The sequence below is a fragment of the Aulonocara stuartgranti genome (genome assembly GCF_965226115.1).
Source record: "Aulonocara stuartgranti genome assembly, chromosome: 3".
Lineage (NCBI taxonomy): Eukaryota > Metazoa > Chordata > Actinopteri > Cichliformes > Cichlidae > Aulonocara > Aulonocara stuartgranti.
In genome coordinates this window covers 24,419,590-24,443,467 of record NC_138941.1, presented here as the reverse complement: position 1 = coordinate 24,443,467, position 23,878 = coordinate 24,419,590, and the positions used below count along the sequence as shown (strand labels likewise).

Below are 23,878 nucleotides of genomic sequence, written 5' to 3'. Positions count from 1 at the left end.
GTAGATGGCCTCAGCCAGAGCCACAGGCCTTGGTGTGGTGTAGGTGGCCACAGCAGGCAACTCAGGCCCTGGTGTCGTGTAGATGGCCTTAGCCAGAGTCACAGACCCTGGTGACCTGAGCAAGAGCCACAGGCCCTGGTGTGGTGTAAGTGGCCTCACCAGCAACTAAGGCCCTGGTGTGGTCTAGATGGCCTCGGCCAGAGCCACAGGCCCTGCTGTGGTGTAGGTGGCCCCAGCCGGCAACTAAGGCCCGGGTGTGGTGTAGATTGCCTTAGCCAGAGTCACAGGCCCTGGTGTGGTGTAAGTGGCCTGAGCAAGAGCCACAGGCCCTGGTGTGGTGTAATTGGCCTGAGCAAGAGCCACAGGCCGTGGTCTGGTGTAAGTGGCCTCAATAGCAACTAAGGCCCTGGTGTCGTGTAGATGGCCTCAGCCAGAGCCACAGGCCCTGCTGTGGTGTAAGTGGCCTCAATAGCAACTCAGGCCCTGGTGTGGTGTAGATTGCCTTAGCTAGAGTCACAGACCCTGGTGGCCTGAGCAAGAGCCACAGGCCCTGGTGTGGTGTAGGTGGCCTCAGCCAGAGCCACAGGCCCTGGTGTGGTGTAGTTGACCCCAGCCGGCAACTCAGGCCCTGGTGTGGTGTAGATTGCCTTAGCCAGAGTCTGTTTTTGCTGTTTTTAACTAGTGAGAAATCAATTTTGAAGAATTTTTGAAACTTACTTTATTTTCTCATTTTTCCATTTAGCTCCTTCAAATGCACAAAACCTCATATCATCAGGACAAAATGAAACCAGCATCACTCTGCAGTGGAATAAAGTCAACAACAATGTCAGCTTTGTTCTCCAGTTTAATGGTACAGAGACAAGCATCAGTGCACCAGCTGGAAATGGACCAGTGAATCAAACACTCTCATCTCTCACTGCTGGAACTCAATACACATTCACTCTCTACTCTGTGTTTGAGAACGTCAGAAGCAGTGGAGTCAGCATTACTGCAGTCACTGGTAAGTTAATCAATTGATTTAAACTGCAATACAATGTTTTCACAAACTACTGATAATAATTCAACAGTATAATTTTTTACTGTTTTTAACTAGTGAGAAATCAATTTTGAAGAATTTTTGAAACTTACTTTATTTTCTCATTTTTCCATTTAGCTCCTTCAAATGCACAAAACCTCATATCATCAGGACAAAATGAAACCAGCATCACTCTGCAGTGGAATAAAGTCAACAACAATGTCAGCTTTGTTCTCCAGTTTAATGGTACAGAGACAAGCATCAGTGCACCAGCTGGAAATGGACCATTGAATCAAACACTCTCATCTCTCACTGCTGGAACTCAATACACATTCACTCTCTACTCTGTGTTTGAGAACGTCAGAAGCAGTGGAGTCAGCATTACTGCAGTCACTGGTAAGATAATCAATTGATTTAAACTGCAATACAATGTTTTCACAAACTACTGATAATAATTCAACAGTATAGTTTTTTGCTGTTTTTAACTAGTGAGAAATCAATTTTGAAGAAATTTTGAAACTTACTTTATTTTCTCATTTTTCCATTTAGCTCCTTCAAATGCACAAAACCTCATATCATCAGGACAAAGCATTGCTTTGTGATCCAACGTTACCTACCTGATGATGACAGCAGTGATGAAGCCAGCATGGGAAGTGATGATTATGATGAAGCAGATCTAATGGAAATTGACAACTATGAAAAAGATGCCCTTTTGTGCGAAAGTGAGTCTGAAAGTGAACAAGCTATTAATATGCAATCCTGTGATGAACAACCAGAGGAAATCAATCCAGAGGAACCAGAAAGTGATTTGAACAATGGAGGTTTTGCTCTAGAAAGTTGTCTGCAGCCTGTTGACATTTCAGAAGAGATTCTCTGTTTCACTGATAACACATATTGTGTGGCTCCTGCAGAAAGAAACAATCCTGTTAGCTTCTTCAGAACTCCTCATTTGGAAGCCATGGCATTTCCTGTGCAGTTTCCTACTGGTCAGAATACACTGGATGAAAAGAGACTTCTTAAACTCACACCGAGTGCTTACTTCAAGTCAAGGCTTTTCAACATTGATGCAAGATTTGCTAAAGACACAAATTACCTGTTTTTCTCACAGTTTGTCACTGAAATACATTTGGCTAATTCCAGCATGACAATACAGCTAAGGAAAGGTAAAACTATGACGAAAGATGGACGCAAAATCACATCAGGAATGTTACAAAGTAAGACAGAAGTAGAGAAGCTGGTAAGAAATAAAGATGCAATCAGATTTATGCAGCCACTCAGAGGAACTCCAGCTTACTGGCAGAAAACTACCAAAGATGCAACTGATGACTTTCATAAGATGAAAGTCATCAGTTGTCAAAGTGCCCAAGCTTCTCAGAGAAGTCACTAGACCACAAACGGACATTTGTGAAGGAAAATAAACTGTGCTACGGGTGCTTAAAGGTGGGCCACAATGCCAGAGACTGTCGTCATCGCCACAAATGTGACACTTGCAAAGGACGACACCCCACCTGTTTGCACAATGAGAGTCACATGGCAAATGAAAGGCCTCAGAGCTCTACAAACGTCGCTTCAACCACAGAAAATGACACCATGGCAGCCACAGCTCTGAATGTTACTAAGGTGGGTCAATCAGGTAGTACCTCCATGATTGTTCCTGTGTGGGTTTCCACTACTCAGAGTCCATCTAAAGAGCAGCTTGTGTACGCTTTATTAGACACACAAAGTGACAACACATTTGTCAGTGAGGAGGTAACTAACCAGTTACAAGCAGCATCCCATCCAGTTAAGCTAAAACTAACCACGATGCTGGGAGTTCACATGACAGTCAAAAGCCAGAGAGTAGCAGGGTTACGTGTGAGAGGTTATAATTCAGATGTTCACATCGACCTTCCACCCTCCTACACAAAGGACTACATCCCATTTAACTATGACAACATACCCACAAATGAAACTGCAAGGCAATGGCCCCATCTGTCAGAGATCGCTGATCAGATACCCCCTCTCCTGAGTTGTGATGTTGGACTACTCATTGGATTTAACTGTCCCAGAACTCTAGCTCCAAAACAGGTTCTACTCGGAAAAGACAATGAGCCATTTGCCATACAGACAGACCTAGGGTGGAGCATTGTTGGTGGCTCATCAGAGTCAAATGAAACTGAAACAAGTCTGTGCCATAGGGTCATGGTAAAGGAAATGCCTGCTGTAACACCAATGGACATGATCAATGTTCTTGAATCAGATTTCAAGGACACAAAGGCATGTGACAAAACGGTCTCACAAGAGGATGTCGTTTTTCTGGAAAAACTTAAGGAAGGGATAAAGAAAAATGAACAAGGATACTGTGAGATGCCTCTTCCATTCAAGCAAAGGCCAAACTTACCAGACAACAAAAGGCTTGCAGAGATCAGACTGGAACACTTAAGGAGAAGGTTGAACAAGGATGAGAACTACAAAAATGATTATGTTGCATACATGAATGACATAATTGAAAGAGGAGACGTGGAAGAAGTACACAACGAAGGAACACAAGGTGAACAATGGTACATCCCCCATCATGGGATTTACCACCCCAAAAAGCCCACAAAACTGCGTGTCGTATTTGACTGTTCAGCCAAACACAATGGAACAAGTCTCAATGATCATCTCCTCCAAGGGCCAGACTTAATAAACAATCTGACTGGCATTCTCTTGAGATTCCGGCAACATCCTATTGCCTTAATGTGCGATATAGAAAAGATGTTCCACCAGTTCCACGTCAGTGAGAGGGACCGGGACTATCTACGTTTCCTCTGGTGGAAAAACGGTGATACAAGCACACAACCTCAAACATACAGAATGAAGGTACACCTTTTTGGTGCGTCATCATCTCCAGGCTGTGCAAATTATGGACTGAAGTACTTAGCCAAAGAGCACTGCCACTCGCACCCAGCAGGTTCACAGTTCATTGAGAAAGACTTTTATGTCGACGATGGAGTTACGAGCACAAACACAGTGAAAGAAGCAATGCAGTTGGCACAAGAAGCCAGAGAAATCTGCCGCAAAGGTAACCTGCGTCTCCACAAGTTTGTTTCTAACAATCACACTGTTTTGCAAAGTATACCTGCATCAGAGTGTGCTGTAAATATTAACATAAGAGACTTGACATTCAAAGACATGCCACAAGAAAGAGCACTAGGCATCCAGTGGAGCATTGAAAAGGACTGTTTCAAATTTGACAACACACTGAAAGTCCAGCCAGCCACACGCAGAGGTATTCTATCCACTGTCGCGTCAATCTACGACCCACTTGGATTTTTAGCGCCATATGTGCTGAATGGAAAGAAAATCTTGCAAGAAATGTGTCAGCATGGTGTCGGGTGGGACGACCCCATACCTAATGCACTCAAGCCAAGGTGGGTGAGTTGGCAAAGTGACTTTGTAAATCTAGACAAGCTAAACATACCTCGCTGTTACCTGCCTGCTAACTTTGGTGAAACTAAAGAAATAGAGTTGCACCACTTTTCAGATGCAAGCTCAAGTGGTTATGGACAATGTAGCTATCTGAGGGCAAAGAACGCTAAAGGTGAAGTTCACTGCTCTCTGGTAATAGCAAAGGCTCGAGTTTCTCCAACTAAACTGACCACAATCCCCAGACTTGAACTAACAGCAGCTGTAGTTTCAATCTCAGTCAGCAACATGTTACGGGAAGAACTGTGTTATGGTGCAAAGGAGTACTTCTGGACTGATTCAAAGGTGGTGCTGGGCTACATAAACAATGATGCACGTCGTTTCCACACCTTTGTAGCTAACAGGGTTCAGAGGATCAGGGAAAGTACAAGCCCTCAGCAGTGGTTTTACGTGCCATCAGAACTGAATCCAGCTGACGGTGCTTCGAGAGGTGTAACTGTCAATGAGTTAAATAAGTCTATCTGGTTCACTGGCCCCTCCTTTTTGTGGAAAAATGAACTGCCCACAGCACAACCTGTTGAGCTGGATCTGACCATAGGAGATCCAGAAGTCAGAAAAGTACAGACAATGTTAACTAAAGTCACAGACACTGTAAGTCTTGCTGAATGTCTAAGTAAGTTCTCCTCCTGGTCCAAAGCAATTAAAGCTGTAGCACGTCTCATAAGAAGGGCTAGACACATCAAGTCAAATGCATCAGCTACAGTGAGTGAGCAGAAAAATGCTGAACTTGTGATCATTCGATGTGTACAAAGTCAAGCGTATGAACAGGAAATAAAACAGCTGAAGAAAGGAGAACAGCTCCCACATCATAACAAACTGTTTAAACTGGACATTTTCATGGATACAGATGGTCTCCTCAAGGTGGGAGGGAGACTCCAGCATGCAACGAGTGACACCTTCAAACACCCGATCGTGATCCCAAAAGAACATTGTACAGCCAAACTCATAATATCTCACTGTCATGACAAAGTAAAACACCAAGGAAAGGGATTCACCATAAATGAAATCAGATCCAGTGGCTACTGGATTCCTGGAATGAGTAAAACAGTTGCCTCATTCATCCGACAATGTGTGATCTGCCGCAGACTCCGCAAAGCTCCAGAGGGTCAGAGGATGAGTGACCTACCTCCACATCGCTTAGAGCCCTCTCCTCCCTTCACACACTGTGGCATGGACTGTTTTGGTCCATTTGTGACAACTGAGGGAAGAAAACAACACAAACGGTATGGACTCCTACTTACTTGCTTTTGTTCTCGTGCCATTCACATTGAGTTCTTAGAGGACTTGTCTACTGATGCATTTATTAATGCATTAAGATGTTTCATTTCAATCAGAGGTGCAGTTCGACACATCCAATGTGACCAGGGAACGAACTTTGTTGGTGCTCAGAATGAGTTTAAAGCAGCTTTAAATGAGCTAGACACTCAGAGACTAAATACATACTTGACTGAAAAACAATGTGACTTTGTGATGAACGCACCCCATGCTAGTCATGCAGGGGGAGTGTGGGAACGTCAGATAAAGACTGTCAGAAGTGTGCTGAATACCACTCTGTCACTGGCTCACGACAGACTCAATGATGCTTCATTACGGACGTTATTCTACGAAGCCATGGCTATAGTCAATAGCAGACCCTTGACTATAGATAACTTGAATAGCCCCAACAGCCTGGAACCGCTCACGCCCAATCATCTGCTGCACATGAAATCCAATGCACCGTTGCCCCCACCTGGTGCCTTTTCAAATGAGGACCTGTACAGCAAGAAGAGGTGGCGCCGCGTGCAGTTCCTTGCAGAGCAGTTCTGGAGCCGCTGGAGACGAGAATACATTCACAACATCATTTCAAGGCAAAAGTGGCACTCACCAAAGAGGAATCTAAAAGTAGGTGATGTTGTGTTGGAAATGGATGAACTGGCACCCAGAGGGGAATGGAGACTTGCAAGAGTTGTAGAGACTGTCAGTGGAAAAGATGGACTTGTGCGAAGGGTAAAGATCTCACTTGGAGAAAAGAGACTCAATAATAAAGGTCAACGCTCTACTAAACTATCAGTTGTTGAGCGTCCAGTACAAAAACTTGTATTGTTGTTAGAAAGTTCCTAAGGTAACTCCTACATGGGTTATTTTGTTTGGGAAAATTATTCATTTTGGTTCTTATGTAAACCAATTATTCGTAATTTTGGTGGGAGTGTAAATAACCCTGAATGCCTTTCTTTGCACCTTATTTTGGCACTCATTCCTGTTTTCTACTACCAACTTCCTGTCCGTGTGTAGAAGCTTTTATTTTGATGGGACGATTTCCTGTAAAACAGTTTTTGGCGCAGTTTTCAGCAGCAGTCGCGGGAGTTTAGAAAAGTGATGGCTTAACGGAGCCTATGGTGATTTCTTTTGTCATTAGCAGCCCCCTTGATAGAGGCACAAGGTATGGTTATGATGTAAATAAGGAGACGTTTAGATGTTTTTGTGACAGTCGCTACATTTATTAAATGTTACGTTGAAACGAACTTCATGTTATAAGGTTTACGATTGTAAGAGTGTGGATTATTTTGCTTACACGCTGTTTCTGTGTATACATCCCCAGCTCTTACGGTGAGATTGATGGTTTACTGCCATTAAACCTTCAAAACGTCATCAGTAAAGTGTCATCCTTCATTCGGGGGGGTTCGCTACACACACTATTGAGATCCTGTTTCTCTTTAAACTTTATTCTTATAGTTGCTCCGCGTTTTTCGGCACTTAACTACTCCCTCAGTTTTCAGCCGATTTTCTCCGTTCAAACTCTAAACTGTTCTGCTCTTTCTGCTAATTCCAGCTATATCTTTTGGTGTTTATTGCTATTATACTATTTAAAATATTACACTTTTTTCCTTTAATTTGTCCCATTGAAATGAATGGGAAACTTCCACAATTCTGCTAAAACTTTCTTGTCTTTGAAACTTAACTACTGCCTCATACTTTGACCTAGAAACTCCATTCAAACTTTAAAATGTTCTCAAATGATTGGGCTATTCCTGTGTGATTCAGCTTTTTCATATCTGTTACCGTTTTCATGTAATGACTCTTTAAGTTTTCAGTTGCAACTTTGTGATTTTTCAGAAAATACATGCGTTGCTATGGTTGCTATGCAATTAACTCCCAGTGCACACTCGTCCGTTCTGAATTTTCTCTTCATGTCTGAACAACTCCTTGCTACTCACTCAATTTCCACTCAACTTCCACAAATTATACATCAAAACGTAGGTATTTTTGCTGGCTTTAAGTAGAGCTGGGCAATATAAGATTTTTTCATATCACGATATGTTTTTTTCATTTCAGGCGATAACGATATCTATCATGATATAAGCCAAATAACTATATTTGTAAGATTTAAATGTGCCGTTGCTCACAAGTAAAATGTGAAATAATCAGCAGCTTGTTTTTATTTAAATATTTATTTCCCATAATAAGTTCAACAGGGTAGATGTACTTAAGGAACATGAGACTTTTTCAGATAAATAAAGGCAAATATTGCAAACTACACAAAAGGCAGCCGCTAAAGCATTTAAGTTTCAAAATAGAACAAACGAAACAGACTAAATTGTCAATTCCACTTAGAAACAAAATATTAATTCTAAAAATAAATCTTAGTTTGTTTTACAGAAGAACAGACAAAACTGACTAACTTTTGTCAATATCAAATAAACTGAGAACTAAAAGGAAATTCTCAATCTCTCCTTGTTGTATAGCTTAGCTTTTCAAACAGTTTTAACAGTTACTTTAGTCTGACAAAAGCCGAATGACGAATTAGCGCTTCCAGTCAGAGACTGAGGCTACGTCCACACGTACACGGGTATTTTTGAAAACGGAGATTTTCCGTTTCCGTTTTAAAAAATAATCCCGTCCACACATAAAGGGAGAAATGAAGGAAAACGCTGCTATGAACATGCCAAAGCAGCAGGTGGCGCTAGATTCCTAACCGTGCAGAAATGTTGGCCAATCAGAAGTCTAGAAGCCTCAGTGGGAAAAAGTAAACAAAGCTGGGGCATAGAAGCAGAACCGAGTCGTATGTGTGGAGGGACAGTAACTGTGTGTAAGCATTTAAACACTGCAGAGAATAGAATTAACAGTATTGTAGAAATTCATTTCACTGAAACAATAACGTGGCGCACAGTGTGACGTCAAAAAATGCGTACATCTTTGACGCTGCGTTTTCTCTGTTTTTCTAATCCACACGTAAATGCAAAAACGGAGTCTTCAAAAATCTTCGTTTTCAGTGACCAAAAACGCCGTTTACGTGTGGACGAAAGGTGCAAACGCATAGAAAAATCTGCGTTTTCAAAAATACCCGGGTACGTGTGGACGTAGCGCATGCACCAGTTTATTGTATTTCCAGACTTGCTTTCGGCACAACTTACAGTGCACGCTACTCTGTTTTTGTCAGACTTGAAATAGCCGAAATACCTTCACACTACGGAACTTCTATGGCTCTTCCGTTCGACAATCTCTGAGGTGTTGGAACCATCATCTGTTTTCTCTTCAGTAACCTTCGGTCACGCTCGGTTGATTTTTCTAGTCGGCACACTCATTTCCTCCATTACCCGGGCGGTACGGTGGCTGGCTGCTTCCCAAACAAATACACATGTGCGGCTTGGCACTTGTGCTGTACGTAACAAGTCACGTGACGCTGCGGCTGTGATTGGTTCAGCTCTGCGCTACGTAATTTGGATTGGCTGTTCTTTTTTTTTTTTTTTCTTTTTTTTTTTAAGAGGACAAGAGCGGCGAGGTCTATCGCGATAGTTTAATTTTTCTATCGAGAAAAAGTTATATCGCGATACATATCGTTATCGTTCTATCGCCCAGCTCTAGCTTTAAGACAGTGTCACTATAATTATTGTGAGAGTTACGGTTTTTTCACAATTTGCCTCGAAGTGACACATGGTCTAAAAACTCCCCATTCAAAGTCTATGGGGAGGTTGTAAAACTCAGAGCTGAAATACTGAAACTGAAGGCATTTTCAAATCGTCATATCTCCTTAACGAAGCAAAGTTAAGACATGAGGCTTGTCCCCGTATGTCTTCAGACACTCCTGACGCTCACAATTCAAGAATTATTTTCTCACCTATTACCGTTCTGAGATGAGTTAGACTTGTTTGAGGGGTGGAAATCTGTCCTCCTCTCATTTTTCAAATTCCGAAAATGAAGCCGTTTCTTCTCTCGTCATATCTCCGCGACGGAGATACAAAGAGCTATGTAAATCGCAGTCAAAGTACACCAAAGTCCGCTGATTCACCCAGTGCAAGAATTATGCTTCTATCCCACCTAGTTTTTGAGTTACACGACTTTTTCTAACTCCAAAAAACGGCGTTTTTCACCGCGATCAAATTCTGACTGCTGATCACCCTGTTTTTTAAGGCGCCCCGCCCCCTTTTCAGGTGGCGCGATTAATAATGACACGGCTCTTCAGACCAAAGGTCCTGGGTTCGATTCCACCTTGGTCAACATGTTTTTTTTTTAACTACAAATTTATACACTATCACAGACCGGTAATTCGTATTGATAATTTATTACAATTCTGAAAAGTTTTATGATTTTACCAGCTTTTCTAATATGGACCTCAGATTCTTGTTAACAGTCTATGGCAGAAATACATACAACTTTTTCAGCTTTTTTCAGCAGATTTTCTCTTCATGTCCAAACAACTTCTTGCTACTCGCTCAATTTCCACTCAACTTCCACAAATTATACATCAAAACGTAGGTATTTTTGCTGGCTTTCAGGAAATGTCACTATCATTGTTGTGGGAGTTACAGATTTTTTGCAAATCTCCTCAGAGCAACAATAAGTCTCAAAACTCTCCATTGAAAGTCAATGGAGAGTTTATTCAAAATCACCGCTGGATTTCTCTAATGAGAGGCATTTTCAAATTGTCATATCTCCTTAACGAAGCGAAATTAAGACATGAGGCTTGTCCCGATATATCTTCAGACACTCCTGATGCTCACAATTCAAGAATTATTTTCTCACCTATTACCGTTCTGAGATGAGTTAGACTTGTTTGAGGGTAGGAAATTTGTCCCTCGCTCAGATTTCTTCAGATTTCAAACTCTGGAAATGAGGGACTTTTTTCTCTCATCATATCTTTTTGATGGATTTCCACAGAGCCCTGAAAATTTCCATGACTGTTCACCAAAGCCTGCTGTTTCTTACGGTGAAAGAACGATTTTGATGCTCCATATAGATTTAGAGTTACCAAAGGTTGTTTGAGGGCAAGTCAAGGCAGTTTTTGCTTCGCCTCTACTCAGTTACAGTGTATTACAAGTCATATATCTTTAATAATTTATATTTTATCTCTGAATTATGAAGACCTGAAGATTTCCCCCATCTCTTCTGAACAAAACGATGTCTGAATGAACGTTCTAGTCTCTACGGTTAGGAAATTATGGCCATTTGTTCGAGGGGAATCCTGAATGTCAGAAATACACTGAAGAAAACACACCTCTCTCTGTGTCTGTGTGTGTAAGGGCTGACTACAGCAGGTGCAGCTAATTTAACTGACCTACATATACCAAGCCCAGACTCTCAACAGCTCCTGTTCCCTTTACTGTCTGTGTATGTGTGTCTGTGTATCAATATTTCTCCTATGTTTAAGTATTACTCCTCAATCATAGTATTTCTGCTAAAGCAAAGTACTTCTACTACATCTTAGTACTTCTGCTAAATCATAGTATTTCTGCTAAATCATAGTATTTTTGCAAAAATCATGGTATTTGTGCAAAATCATGGTTTTGGGGCAGAAATAGTACCTTTTAGCAGGAATTTCTACCAAAAGATAGTACTGCTGCTAAATCAGAGTATTTCTGCTAAACCAGAGTATTCCTGCCAAATCATAGTATTTGTACTGAAACATAGTACTTCTGCCCAATCATAGTATTTGTACTAAATGATAGTACTTGTGCCAAATCATAGTATTTGTGCCAAAGCATCGTATTTGTATGGAGTCATTGTATTTCTTCTAAATCATAGTATTTCAAGCAAATCTCAGTAGTTGTTGTTAAAACGCAGTATTTCGTCACTTGGATGAGTGACGAAACGTTTCTCCAACTGAAAATGTCCAGATGAACAGAATCAACCTTTTGGGATTTACTTACCTGGATGATTAAGCACGCATCAAGACGTTATTTTATTAAAAATTTTAAAATGTTAGCAGCACAAACAAGCATTTTTGCAGCACAAACCAGCACAAACGTTTGACATCAATTTTGTTTGATTCCATTAATATGGGGGGGCTGGTTGACCTCTAGAAATTTTTGTTAATATCTTTAAAATAATAGCGGCACAAACAAAAATTTCTGCAGCACAAACCAGCACAAATGTAGCACAAACGTTTGATACCACTTTTGTTGGATTTGAAGAAGGTGGGGGGGGGGGGGGGGGGGGGCAACTTCACTCACATAAAACCTTGGGCCAGCTAGTGTTATCACAGTAAAGGCATTGTTTTTGAAGTAGGAAATGGCTTAACAGGCACAAGAAGAGGCGTGGTTGTAATTCCACATGTGCACGTATATTTAAAAAAAAACAAAAAAAAAAAAACAATTCATATTGTTAATTTTTAAAAATCTTTTTTTTAAAAGCATCTAATATCTCTCTAATATTAAATTAATTTTTTTAAAAATTTATTAAGTAATTTCTTTTTTATTTTAAAATTAGTGTCGACCCATTAAGGTAGTGCACAGTCGTTAAAAGCACCATTTAATTGGCGACACCTGCAGTTTGGGGGTGTGCTTGAAACTCCGGAGTGAAATATTTGTAATATTTTTTTTTTAAATTCACACCAACTTTAAACTTTTAAAACACTAAGTGGTTGAGGAGGCTGTCGCAACTTCGGGTCTTGAAACTAAAAACTTAGTGGCGCAAGAGCCACTTCAGAGGAAATTTGGCTAACGCTAGCTAAACGCTAGCTAAGCTGGTTGAAAAATAACACTGAACACCAACACATATAGCATTTACAAGGGGCTGGAATTAGTGGTACAGTTTGCATCTAAACTCAAAAATGGTAAGTGTTTATTACATAAGTGATTTTAAGCCAACAGAAAAATAGCCAGCTATTTTATTTATTTTTTAACCACTGTTGGTCATTAGTAAGCTAATGTTATTGCGAGAAGCTTGGAAGTATGGTAGAGAAACTCTGATGTCCGGTCAATATCTCATCTGGAAAAACTACCTCACCTTTGAGTTTACACATTTAGGCATTTTTAGTGGAAAGTATTTATGACCGCAATTTGAGCCCATAGAAAGACGCAACAGTGTTTGACTTTGTAATTTAACAGCGGGAGATCATGAAGAGTGTGAGCCACCTGCAGGCCAGCCAGCTGCTCCATAACAAGTTCATCGTGGTGTTGGGAGACTCCAGTGAGTAGCTGGCTGACAAAATTAATGAATCGGTATTTACATTATCTTGTGCATTTATACTTAAGGTGTTCTTGTTTGCCCAACGTTGACTGTTTTGTGAATAAACTGTATGTACCGTTCACATCCACTTCATTAGGTTCAGTTTGGTTGTGCTGGAATTGATACCCGTTTACCTTCATAAATAACATAGGCTAGTTCTTCATGACATTTGTTCAAGTTCAAATAATGGCATCAGACACGCAGATTTGTGTGTGGCATCTTTATTATACAAGAGTGTGGTAACCATATCTGTTCACTGTGATCATAGGGATGAACATGGTCAGTAACTACACTCAGGTATGTTGCAGTGTATTTGCAAATATGTGTAATTTAATGGGGCAGCACTAAAATTACCCCAGATGAGTGTTTTGCCACAACCAGGTTAAATTGTTCACCCAATCCAGGATGGATCCATGTTTTCATGTTGTTAACCCTATGAAAACTCAATGTTCTAAGCCCTAAATTCTGACCTTATTCAATGTATCCTCTGCCCCAGTGTCAACTGCTGTCATCAAGACATTTTTATCCAGAAGTCTTGTATATATTTTTCCCTTTCTAAACCATTCTCTGGCTCAAATAGATGGTAGTAATCAAGTTCAGTTTATCAGCAATTTCTAAAATGCTAAAACCAGCCCATTTTCTGCTAAGTGATGAATTAAATATTAAAGTGCACTTGGAAAGGTGTGCCCAATGAAAGGACTACTATCGAATCTGTATAATGTAATGTACTAATCTATGGGGACTACTTCTAATCTATCATTTTATTTCTTCCTCAGTTCAGCGGGCAGTGTACAAGGATCTTGTTCTGCTGGTACAAAAAGAGAAATATCTTTCCTTGAGACAACTGCGGAGCAAGGCAAGGGCTAAAATTTACCAGTTTTATACACTGATACAAAAAAGCGTGCAGGGTGTATAACCATGTGCATGCTACCAGTTAAAACCTCAGCTAACTTATGCAATATAAAGTTTGTAATCATGCCACTGGTGTCATTTAAATTGTAATGTAAAAAAATGGGTGTATTTGAATGACGTGCTTTATATCTGTTCACCTCCTCGTTTGTGTTGTCCTCACACTTCTTCTTTAGGGTGAGATGAGCTTCGAACAGGACTGCCTGGTGGAAGGGGGCTGTCTGGGTCAAATGCACAACGGCACAGAGTACAAGGAAGTTCGACAGTTTCAGTCCGCCCACCATCTGGTCCGTTTTTACTTAGTGACGCGTATCTATTCTCGCTACATGAAGAGCATCCTGGAGGACTTCCGCCATGGTTTGAAACCAGATGTGGTTTTTGTTAACTCCTGTGTTTGGGATATTTCAAGGTGAGTATATTGCGTAACTATTAATAAGGCTGTTGATTTGATTTCATTAAAGAGATAATGTGAGATGAGTCAGAAGTGAGAGTGATGGAGTTTTTTTGTGTGCATCTATCAGTTCAGAAGAATCATAGCACAACGTTTTGTTTTCCCAATTGAATTCCTCCCACTGTAGTGATTTTTGTTCTTCCTGTTTATGTCTGCACTGGGTGTTCTAGATACAGTTGCAGCTGGGTTGATGACTACAAGGAGAACCTTCATAGGTTCTTCGACGAGCTGCGTGAGGCTCTGCCAGAGGAAACGCTGGTTGTGTGGAACCTCACCATGCCCTTAGGAGAGAGGATCAAAGGCGGTTTCCTGGTGCCTGAGGTCCGTTAGCAAGTCCCATTTATATTATGATTTAACACTAATCTGATCGTGTTAAACACATTGCATGTCAAAAGTCTCTTGTCATCTGGGGAAAGCTGATCTAAAAAATTTGCATAAGCCATGTGCCTGTAGTGGATAATGTGATGCCACTGTCCTCTCAGCCAAGTGCTTTTAGAGGCTGAGTAACAGCAGAAATCGAATAGCATTAACATCTGAAACCCCAAGGGTCATTTCTATTTGAAATGACATGCCCAAAATTAATAGTATATTGGATATGTCAGTATTTCTTTGTTTATTCAGAGTTGTAATTGCAATCTTGGTATCAAAATAAAGCTTTTGAGACTTCATCAGAGGTGTAACTATTACAGCAGATGCTACTGTGTCAAAGTGGGGATGCCTAAATTTCTTTTATAAATTTTAATAAATATATTATGGTGCGATCTGTAGTTTTTTTTGAGTTTTTTTTAAATACTTACTTTATAAATTAAGTATTTAAAAAATTATTAAATTATTAAATTATTTAAAAATTATTTAATTTTTTTTATTTTACCATCTTCTGTTTTGAGCCTTAAAGCCCCTTATTTGCCTCAGATTGAGCACAAGGCACCCCAGTTGCGCTACGATGTGATTGAAGCCAACTTCTACAGTGGAACTCTGGCCGATGTCTATGGGATGGATGTGTTGGACCTCCATTTCCAGTTCAGATTCTCACTGCACCATCGAATGAAGGACAGAGTCCACTGGAACGCAGTTGCTCATCGCAAGATAACTTCTCTTCTGTTACAGCACGCTGCAGAGGCCTGGGGTGTGATATTGCCCTGTCCTGTGATATTGCCCTGTCCTGTGACTGTCTATGGTGAAAGGAAGTCAGGAGTCGCACGTACATGCAGGAAAATATTTTGCACTTCTAGGATAAAATGTGGTTTGTTGGTGTCTAAGCTTTCTGCAGGGTTTGAACTTCACCTTTTTTCTCCCCTTTTTTGGGTGTAGATCACACGGAGGTTGCTGAGGAACAGCCAACCTATAACAGTGCCTATTCATCCTATTCATCCTGCTCCAGTTCCACCACCTTCTTCATCACGGTACTACCTGAACGGATAAATATATTTAGAAATACTTTAATTTGAATAATTGATTTTTCGGGGACCAATTTCGAAAGAAGATCAGATATCGTGTTTCCCAAAGTGCAAAGTTGACGCTTTCCGAGTGTGCCCGATCTCGCGTATTCCTAAATTTTAGTCATTGTAATTTTTTAAGGGGCAAGTTGAGGATTTCCACTTGTTTACACTCCAGTGTGTGCGGTGATACCCCTAATTCTGCTTTCAGGGTGTGTCTCCATGTAGTTCAGAAGCGAGAGTTGATACCAAATGCTTGTTGAAATCTAAAGTTTTCGTTTTACTTTTGCCTGAAGTTCGACAGGGAGCAGCTCTGTATGTTTCAATTCCGCTGTAGGGCGCTTTAGTTTGGAAACTGAAAGCATTTTTGTGCAGAGATGGAATGTAACAGCCTTTTCAAAATAAAAACACAAACAAGAGGAGCTCTTTGCTGTATTTACTGTATTTTTCAAAAGCAGGTTTTTATATACATTTTCTTGCTTTGGTCGTGGATGTTTTTTATGCCTAAAAGAAAAAGCAAATACTCCACTGATATGGGTTTAGAATTCAATTGCAGTTTTAGTCTGCAACAGAGATTTAGATTGATCTGAATACACTGTTTGTTTCTTGAAATCTGATCAACAGTTCATGAAAACTTGCCTAACCAGTCCTTCATTGACCTACAGCGTAAACCCAGTGTTAACCATTCCTCGCCGTCAGTCCCCTGACCGTGGTCGGGAGACACGAGGGGAGATGCTTCCTCCAGGGCCGAAGTTTGTCCTCCTTCGGGGTTAACTCCCTTCACTTTTGTGGAGTAGTGAGGCAGACAGAAATCAGCCGAGGCACCGGAGAGTACTGAAGAGATGAGGCTTTAATAACAGTACTGCACACTGCATAGCCTGTAGCCCGTTAGAACGCTGCTCCCGGTCGTCCTCTCTACCCATGACACACTCTCTCACTCTCTTTTCCCTCTTTCGCTCCCCGCGTTTCCTTCACGCGCATGATTGAGTGCTTGAACAAAGGCCATGCAGCCGCGGGCTTTACACTCTTGCCCGACACGGATATATGAAGAATGAAGGAGCTCTCCGGGGAAACGTAGTGCGCCTGTGGACTCAGCTTGACCACCTGTTGAAGGTAGTTTGATACCATGGCTAATTCTAGCATCACCGCATGTAGCCCCGCTGTTCTAAGAAAATATTACCCAGCTGAACTAGCTAGCAACGGTTTTTGTAAGTTAATGTGCTCTTCACGAATAAAGCTTCAAGCAGCTCAGACTATTAGAACCAGCTACACTTACACAATGTGAGATCAGTGCCTGCAACCTACAGCCTAACTCGTGCCTAAAATGCTGTCTGGAAACACATCCTTCCACATGTCACCACATTACTTTATGATACTTAGAGTTAAAAGAACGATGACAGGGCGAAATAACACAATAGCTGTCAATTCTCTCATTTCTTATATTATCTCCAGTCTTAGCAGAGGGCAGTGACACTATTATTCTAACCGGCAAAAGTTTATTCTATTCATCTTATGTACCTTTTTTGGATGAGTGACAAAATGTTTCTCCCACTAAAAAAAGATAAGACTTGATGAACAGAATCAACTTTTTAAGATTTCCTTACCTGGATGATTGAGCATACATCAATACACTTATTGATTTAAGTTCATAAGTGTCTGCAAACATTTCTTGCCTCTTGATTTAAATTTCTGAATGTAAAAAGTGAATGCATTTAAAGCAGGAACTGCACACCTAGCCATCAAAAGGTTGGTGAACTTAGGGTACTCATCCTACTGTAGGGTCCTGTTAAAAAAAAATCACACAAGCATCACATCACCTCTGGTTATATTTTGTAAATTACAATCATACACTATACATTCCAGTCATCCACTAATCAGTAAACATCCATCACTACGTTCTCACTATTAAAAAGTACAATTATTTTCTAAATGGATTCATTATTGTCAGTCAGCTACACACAAACTATCTAAATCTTGCTGGGTTTGATGGCTTGAATTAATCAAAAAACAAAAATTGGAAGAAAAAAACTTCCATTTTTGCAAAATATACATTGAGAAAATTTCTGCTTTTGTCTGTGTCAACAAAATTAAAATAATTGTGAACGTACACTGACCATCAAAGAACAACATAAAAGCTTCTTCTGACATGAGAATTGTAGAACCGTGAAATCTACTCTGTCCTGATGAAGCTCTATAGACTAGCTCTACCATACACATGACTAAAGTGAAACTCTACTGACAAATTTAAAGAAAATTTCCAACTCTGACTCTGTCACTAGAAAAGTTCTAACCTCTTACACTTTTAATGCTAGGAATGATGATGGATTCTGAGTATTGGATGTGCATAACCTGTAGAACACTGATTTCTGGAAGTGTTCCTTCCAATGTCTATGAAAAGTTTATATCTAGATCTATCTACAAATTCAGGTTAAAGTTCTAACATTTAAAGAAGAAGCCAGATGTGAATAGGTCTGGAAACACTGCCATTTGCCCTGAGCCAAAGCTCATTTAAAACGATTGGAAAACTGTTCTGTGGTCATTACATTGCATTACATTACATTACTTTTGAAAAGAACCAACAATAAGGCACAAAGTCCGAGGCCGGTTTGTTCGGAGGTTTATTAATTTATGTACAAGTGTGCCTGTCCCCGAGTTGGAGACTGTCTGTGATATAAAACAAGAGAAAATGTATATGGTGCAAAAGAAAAAAGAACAAAAATTCAAAGCCCTCCCGCCCTTCTACAGTACTACATTTACCAAGCTATGTACAGCAGGTTCACATTTACTGACATCAGACATCCTTTTTTGTTGCAGGTCAACACTTGCTGACCACCATCTCTTGTCCCATCTTTAAGCTAACATGCTTGTAAAACCTTCGGGATATCATTCCGGCAGGCAGGAGACAGGAAATATTTACATCACCACGAACCAGTGAGTGTCTGTGTGTTCAATGAGTTCCAAACTGAGTGCATGCTTTCACTACATCTGTCAACACTCCCCATAAAGTAAATTAGCCTTATATACATAGTAGCAAAGCTTAGGCAGTGAAACATCGTCCAAAAACAACAACAACAGAAAAGAAACACCATTATCAGTGTGACACTGATGAATGTATGTGTGTTTAACAGTGTGGAAATCAAACTCACAGTCTTTGATTGAGCAGAACACACAGCAGTGTGAGTTTACAAGTGCCCCCCTTTTAGTCAGTGTAATGTTGAAGGATTTGCAATGTGCCATGAAGACATCTCTGAGCAACACAAGCACACACACACAGAAAGAAGCGCAAGTTCTCCATTAACAATACAACTATTACAAAGCATGGATGATGATGCTCTTAGTGAGGCCTTAATTAGAAACATTTTAATAAACATATAGGCTGTATAATATGTATTTTATTTGGGTCTGTCACCAGTTTGGCCTTTCTTGATAAACTGGTCTAATTTGTCATATTTTCAATTTTAACTTTCACCAGTGAGTGAGAGTCTGGACTGCTGGCAGGTACTCTTAAAAAATGTCACCTGACTGTATGTTGTTCCTAAACTTGTTTACATCATTAATGGTGCCTTCACAGAATGAGCGAGCTTCCCATGCCATGCACACTAATTTCACTTAGTAACATGGTTGGCTATAACAATCTAATCTAACTGTAAGGCATCCTGTTGTTCTTTAAGTGTTACACCTTTCCTGTCTTTTCTGCCCCGCCTACTCTTTATATTAACAATGTTCACATATTTCACCACATATATTAAAAAAAAAAAAAAAATCTTATATGTGAAATCGAATATGTGAATTTAACAGGTTATATTTATATTTGACTCAGCATCTAATCTACTTTCAGTTAGATGGTCAGCTTTCTGTTCATAAACTTCTCTAAACTGGCAGAAAAAGACATCTCTTTGGAAGTTGTCCAGACCACACGTCTGTATTCAGTCATGGTTGTTTTAATGCAAAAAGAAAAGCTGAAACAAACAGAATAAACAAGGAACTTACCAAACCAACACAAACTTACCATTGGATTACCCATAGCAATAAAGTCACAGATATAAAATATGGACATTCATATTAAAACACACTTCAAGTGTGATTCATCATGATCTGTGTGTGAAAACACTTAACACAATTAACAAAATCTTCTGCTAGCCATGAGTCGGTGTTTCTGACAGTTGGGACAATTGTATTTGTACTTCTTCAAACATCAATGAGAGAGGAGCTACATTGTTGCCAGGCTGGTGTGTGTTACAATTATCGTTACTACAACAGAGGCATCATGACTGATGACCAATTATGTTGTGGGAAAATGGAGTGTGAGCAAAGCCACAGACTCTACGAAAATACTTTAAATACGTCAACATAAATAAACACAGGGAAGCTAGTATTTCCTTTAACATTTACAAATAAATACTTGGTTTTGACCTTGGACCTTTTTAACTTCAAATGGCTGGAACACATTTTGAGAGGAAAAATAAAGACAGGTGTTTGCTTGAAAAGATGTCAAAGCGGAAAACACAAGTTGCACAACCAAGTACACTGAACATGCTCAATAGTATAAAAGTTTATGTTGTGGTACTTACCGTATACTCAAACTAGGCATGTGTTTTAGTACATGTGAATGCTATGCATGTATCCTCCTCAGCACACCTTCTGACGGTATGAACAGGTTTTGTTTTTTGTTTTTTAAATAAATATATACACAATTTCAAAAAAAGAGATTGGAGGAAGACTGATGCAAGGGTGTATGTGATGGGTTTATGTGCCGGTCTTCTGTTCCCATTCCTGCAAACAAACACAAAGATTTGGTTTGCATACTTGTACACAGATTGCAAGTATTTGCATTTACTGGGATTCTCTCATTTGTTTACTACCTCAATGCATTTTTCATTGCTAGTCAGTACCAAATCAAATGAGCAACTACATCACACTTGTGTACGTGTTTGTGGAGTACCTAAACTCGCTTGTAGTTCACTGTAGCATGCAGTGAAATACAAACTTTATTAACCATCTTTATTAGCCTCACTGGTTATCTAGTTGGTGGAACTCCTCTGTGGACCTTGACACACACACACACAGCTGTTCTCTGCACTGCAGGAATCCTGAACCATAACGCTGCTGACCCGATCATTCTTATGCAAGTTGTTATGAGCTAACTCACACTGTTTCCACTGCTACCACACAGGTTCAAGACAAATGTAATTAAAATTACATATATTACATATGACTAAAAGAATGGGGATACTAACGTTACATTCATATTTAAATATGTCGATCTTAAGTCGAGGAATGCATCTTTTAGATGTATCAGAGCCTTTCAGAAGGTTCCAAGAAGTTGATTGCTTAAAATACTCAGCCTACTGTTGGAGCCACATCACACAAAACAGGGAAGTCAAAGACAATAAAACCAGATTTCAAAAACAAAAGACCCTGTCCACACCAAACAATGGATCAAACAATGTGCTTCCAAAAAGGTCCCAGCATAGTTTGAAGTTTTGCAAAAGACAGAGCTAGTCAGAGATGTAAAGTTAAAGGCACATCATATTCTCAGAGAAAGACTGGTGCCAGTCGCGTTGTGTAGCGTGACCTCTGACCTTAGCCTTCCTGAGGACATGTCCCCGGACTGCTGAGGGCTTCTGGTTGCCCTGCTGCCGGTAGAGCAGTGAGGCGCTGTTGACCGGCAGCGAGCAGGACTCGGTGTCACTGGTGTCACAGCTGGAGAATGGAGAAGACTCGTGTGTCCGTCGCAGCATTGCTGGTGACTATACAAGACAAAAATATGAAGGAAACATGAGTACTGTGAGTACAACTAATTTAGTTGTTAATATAGTAAATTGGGAGATGCAATTAGAAAATGAGAGTCCCTGCCCAAAAAGGATTCAGCGATGTAATCCGAGCTAAAGTTCTTCTTTTTCTTTTTGAAATGACGTCATTTTGCTAAGAGTGGAAACTAAATGCGACGATCGATTCCACTATCAGCAAAGAAAGAAAGAATGTATGAATGAATGAGTGAAAGAGAAAAAAACTGACTGACTGGTAAAAGCTGACAAGACTTTACTGATGTAACACGACTGTGCGAAGTTAACCCCCACCTGACAAAGGTGCAGTGTATGTGTGTTTCTTTTTACAGGAGCAGAAGGCTGACAGCAACATTCGAGGTTGCGTGATGGTTTTACCTTTTAAATGCCATTTTCTGTGTCTGTGCATCTACCAGGGGTGTTATTCACTACCTTGTGTTGCTCACAGAGATCACTGTGAGAAAGTATGCATACGCCTGCGCAGCGCTAACATTTGCATTTTCTTTTCTACAGCATTACAGTTCTTCATGTGTTTGATCATGTGATTTATAAGAGGACTAGTTAATGTTTTTTTTACTACAGAATTTTTGGGTTTATGTGTGAAGAAACTGTGTTTACAGGTTATGAGTTTGTGATGCTGTTACACTGTGTTTTTGGGAAAATGTGAAGGTTACTTTGGTGATGTGAATAACATTCTTTCCACAGCTATGGATGGCTAACTTTATGGTGTTTTTATGGCACCTCTGGAACCTGTCGACCTGTGCCTGACCACCGATGGTCAATGTGTGTTGCTAATGTTTGTTTTTTCTAAGAGAAAAACAAATAAGAGATGCAGTGTTTATGGAATAGTTTAGTATGGGGCTCATTAGCTGGCCACTATTGAGCTCCTAGTAATATATGAGTGGAGTGACTTTGCTTAAGGGAAGTCACCGATTACATTAATGTTGACTGAGTACATGGGATGATCAATGTCTGAGGCGAATTATGGTAATAGTTGTAGTTTACTGATTTGAGAAAACCTGCACATGACACTTGTCTTGCTGATGTTGAATGCTTATTGCTCTTATGATACAATTGTTTACAAGTGTGAAGTTTGATTTCACTTCCAGATCTTGTTTTCCAGGCCATGATGGTATATATGCAGGCTCCTGGCAGAGCCAGGTGTTAAGCAAACTTAATATGCAAAACACGCTAATGGTAAATGGCCTGTATTTATATAGCGCTTTTACTAGTCCCTAAGGACCCCAAAGCGCTTTACATATCCAGTCATCCACCCATTCACACACACATTCACATACTGGTGATGGCAAGCTACATTGTAGCCACAGCCACCCTGGGGCGCACTGACAGAGGCGAGGCTGCCGGAGCTTCTTCTCGGATGAGAGGTGAAACGTCTTCAAGTAACTTAAAGAAGTCCAGACGCTTTTCTTTGCAAGCTCCTTTGACTACGATGACCTGGATCAGGGCCGTGCAGAGAGGTTTAAAGGGGCGGGTGCTCAAAGTTAAAAAGGGGCACATTGAACCAGGCTGAATAACAACAACACACATTCATCAAGAATCTAATATGGGAAGGGCAGGGCTGTGTTGATCTGAGACTGTAGACATTAAAGAGTCCATAGGAGAGATGGTAGCTGATTAAACAAGTGTCATGAGATAATAACAAAATGCAAAGATTGGTGACAGCGCTTGGAACCATAAGGCAACAAAAACTGTGAGAAATAATTTAGGCTCTGCCTGTGAATCACTCTTTGCTTCTCTTCTTCCTTCCATCCCATCATTTCATATATCACTCTCCACTTGCTATGTGAGAACAAGGCACAACTTGCTGTTGCAATAAACTATAATCTAATTATCCACACCTAACAACTCCAGCACTTAATCTATAATAAAATGATGACAGAAAAATGTTATAGCCCTGCCTTTAGTAGCCTCACACAGCTCCTGCTGTTTCCTCCTCATGTCCTTACCAGCCATGTCTGGACAATGTTATATCATGAGTAATATTTTTTTTAGAAAATCCATATACATAAAACACACACATGCACGCACACACAGTGACATTTTAGACCTTCTTCAGAATACTGTATATACTATGGGCATCACGGTGCTGATCCAGAATCCTTACATTATTATTTATTACTAGAGCTACAATAATAAAGCAATGAGGAGGGGGAAGTAATAAATATGAAATAATGTCATTATGATGATTCCATTTGTTTCACTATCCACTCTGTGCAGGGGCAAAGCTTATTACATTTTTAAAACTGTAGTGATACAATAATTTTACTACTGTAAAATCCAAATTTTGTCTTATTTAAAATATAAATCTGATATAATCTGCTTCTTAATGTATGTTCTTTAAAATACAGCTTGTGTTTTTAAATATATTATAATTATAATAATTATTATG

At 40.1% G+C, this 23,878-nt stretch overlaps 3 protein-coding genes across 8 annotated transcripts in view; 2 read left to right on the top strand and 1 right to left on the bottom strand.

The window, feature by feature from the left end:
- Positions 1–1,699: 1,699 nt before the first annotated feature.
- Positions 1,700–8,523, top strand: LOC309692442 (uncharacterized protein). Its single transcript, XM_082510933.1, has 2 exons — positions 1,700–6,881; positions 7,041–8,523. The coding sequence occupies exon 1, from the start codon at positions 2,546–2,548 to the stop codon at positions 6,560–6,562; it is 4,017 nt and encodes a 1,338-aa protein (XP_082367059.1). The 5' UTR covers positions 1,700–2,545; the 3' UTR covers positions 6,563–6,881; positions 7,041–8,523.
- A 3,454-nt stretch (positions 8,524–11,977) lies between these two features.
- On the top strand, positions 11,978–16,104 carry LOC309692575 (PC-esterase domain-containing protein 1A-like). 4 transcript variants are annotated; one of them, XM_082511222.1, is made up of 7 exons: positions 11,978–12,491; positions 12,766–12,847; positions 13,663–13,742; positions 13,972–14,204; positions 14,417–14,567; positions 15,159–15,447; positions 15,558–16,104. In XM_082511222.1, the coding sequence occupies exons 1-7, from the start codon at positions 12,489–12,491 to the stop codon at positions 15,692–15,694; spliced, it is 975 nt and encodes a 324-aa protein (XP_082367348.1). In that variant the 5' UTR covers positions 11,978–12,488; the 3' UTR covers positions 15,695–16,104. The 4 variants fall into 4 exon arrangements, with proteins under 4 accessions (XP_082367348.1, XP_082367351.1, XP_082367349.1 ...); XM_082511225.1 differs by having other exon boundaries at positions 11,982–12,491; positions 15,354–15,447; XM_082511224.1 differs by lacking the exon at positions 11,978–12,491 and adding an exon at positions 13,155–13,183 and having other exon boundaries at positions 12,807–12,879.
- A 2,178-nt stretch (positions 16,105–18,282) lies between these two features.
- The window catches only part of afap1 (actin filament associated protein 1), a 96,431-nt gene continuing 90,835 nt past the window's right edge, over positions 18,283–23,878 (bottom strand). For all 3 annotated transcript variants that reach the window (XM_082511117.1, XM_082511116.1, XM_082511115.1), the window contains exons 16-17: positions 21,265–21,432; positions 18,283–20,455 (exon numbers count right to left, since the gene is read on the bottom strand). In XM_082511117.1, the coding sequence (XP_082367243.1) occupies positions 20,429–20,455; positions 21,265–21,432 (195 nt within the window). In that variant the 3' untranslated portion in view covers positions 18,283–20,428. The remainder of the gene's footprint in view (positions 20,456–21,264; positions 21,433–23,878) is intronic.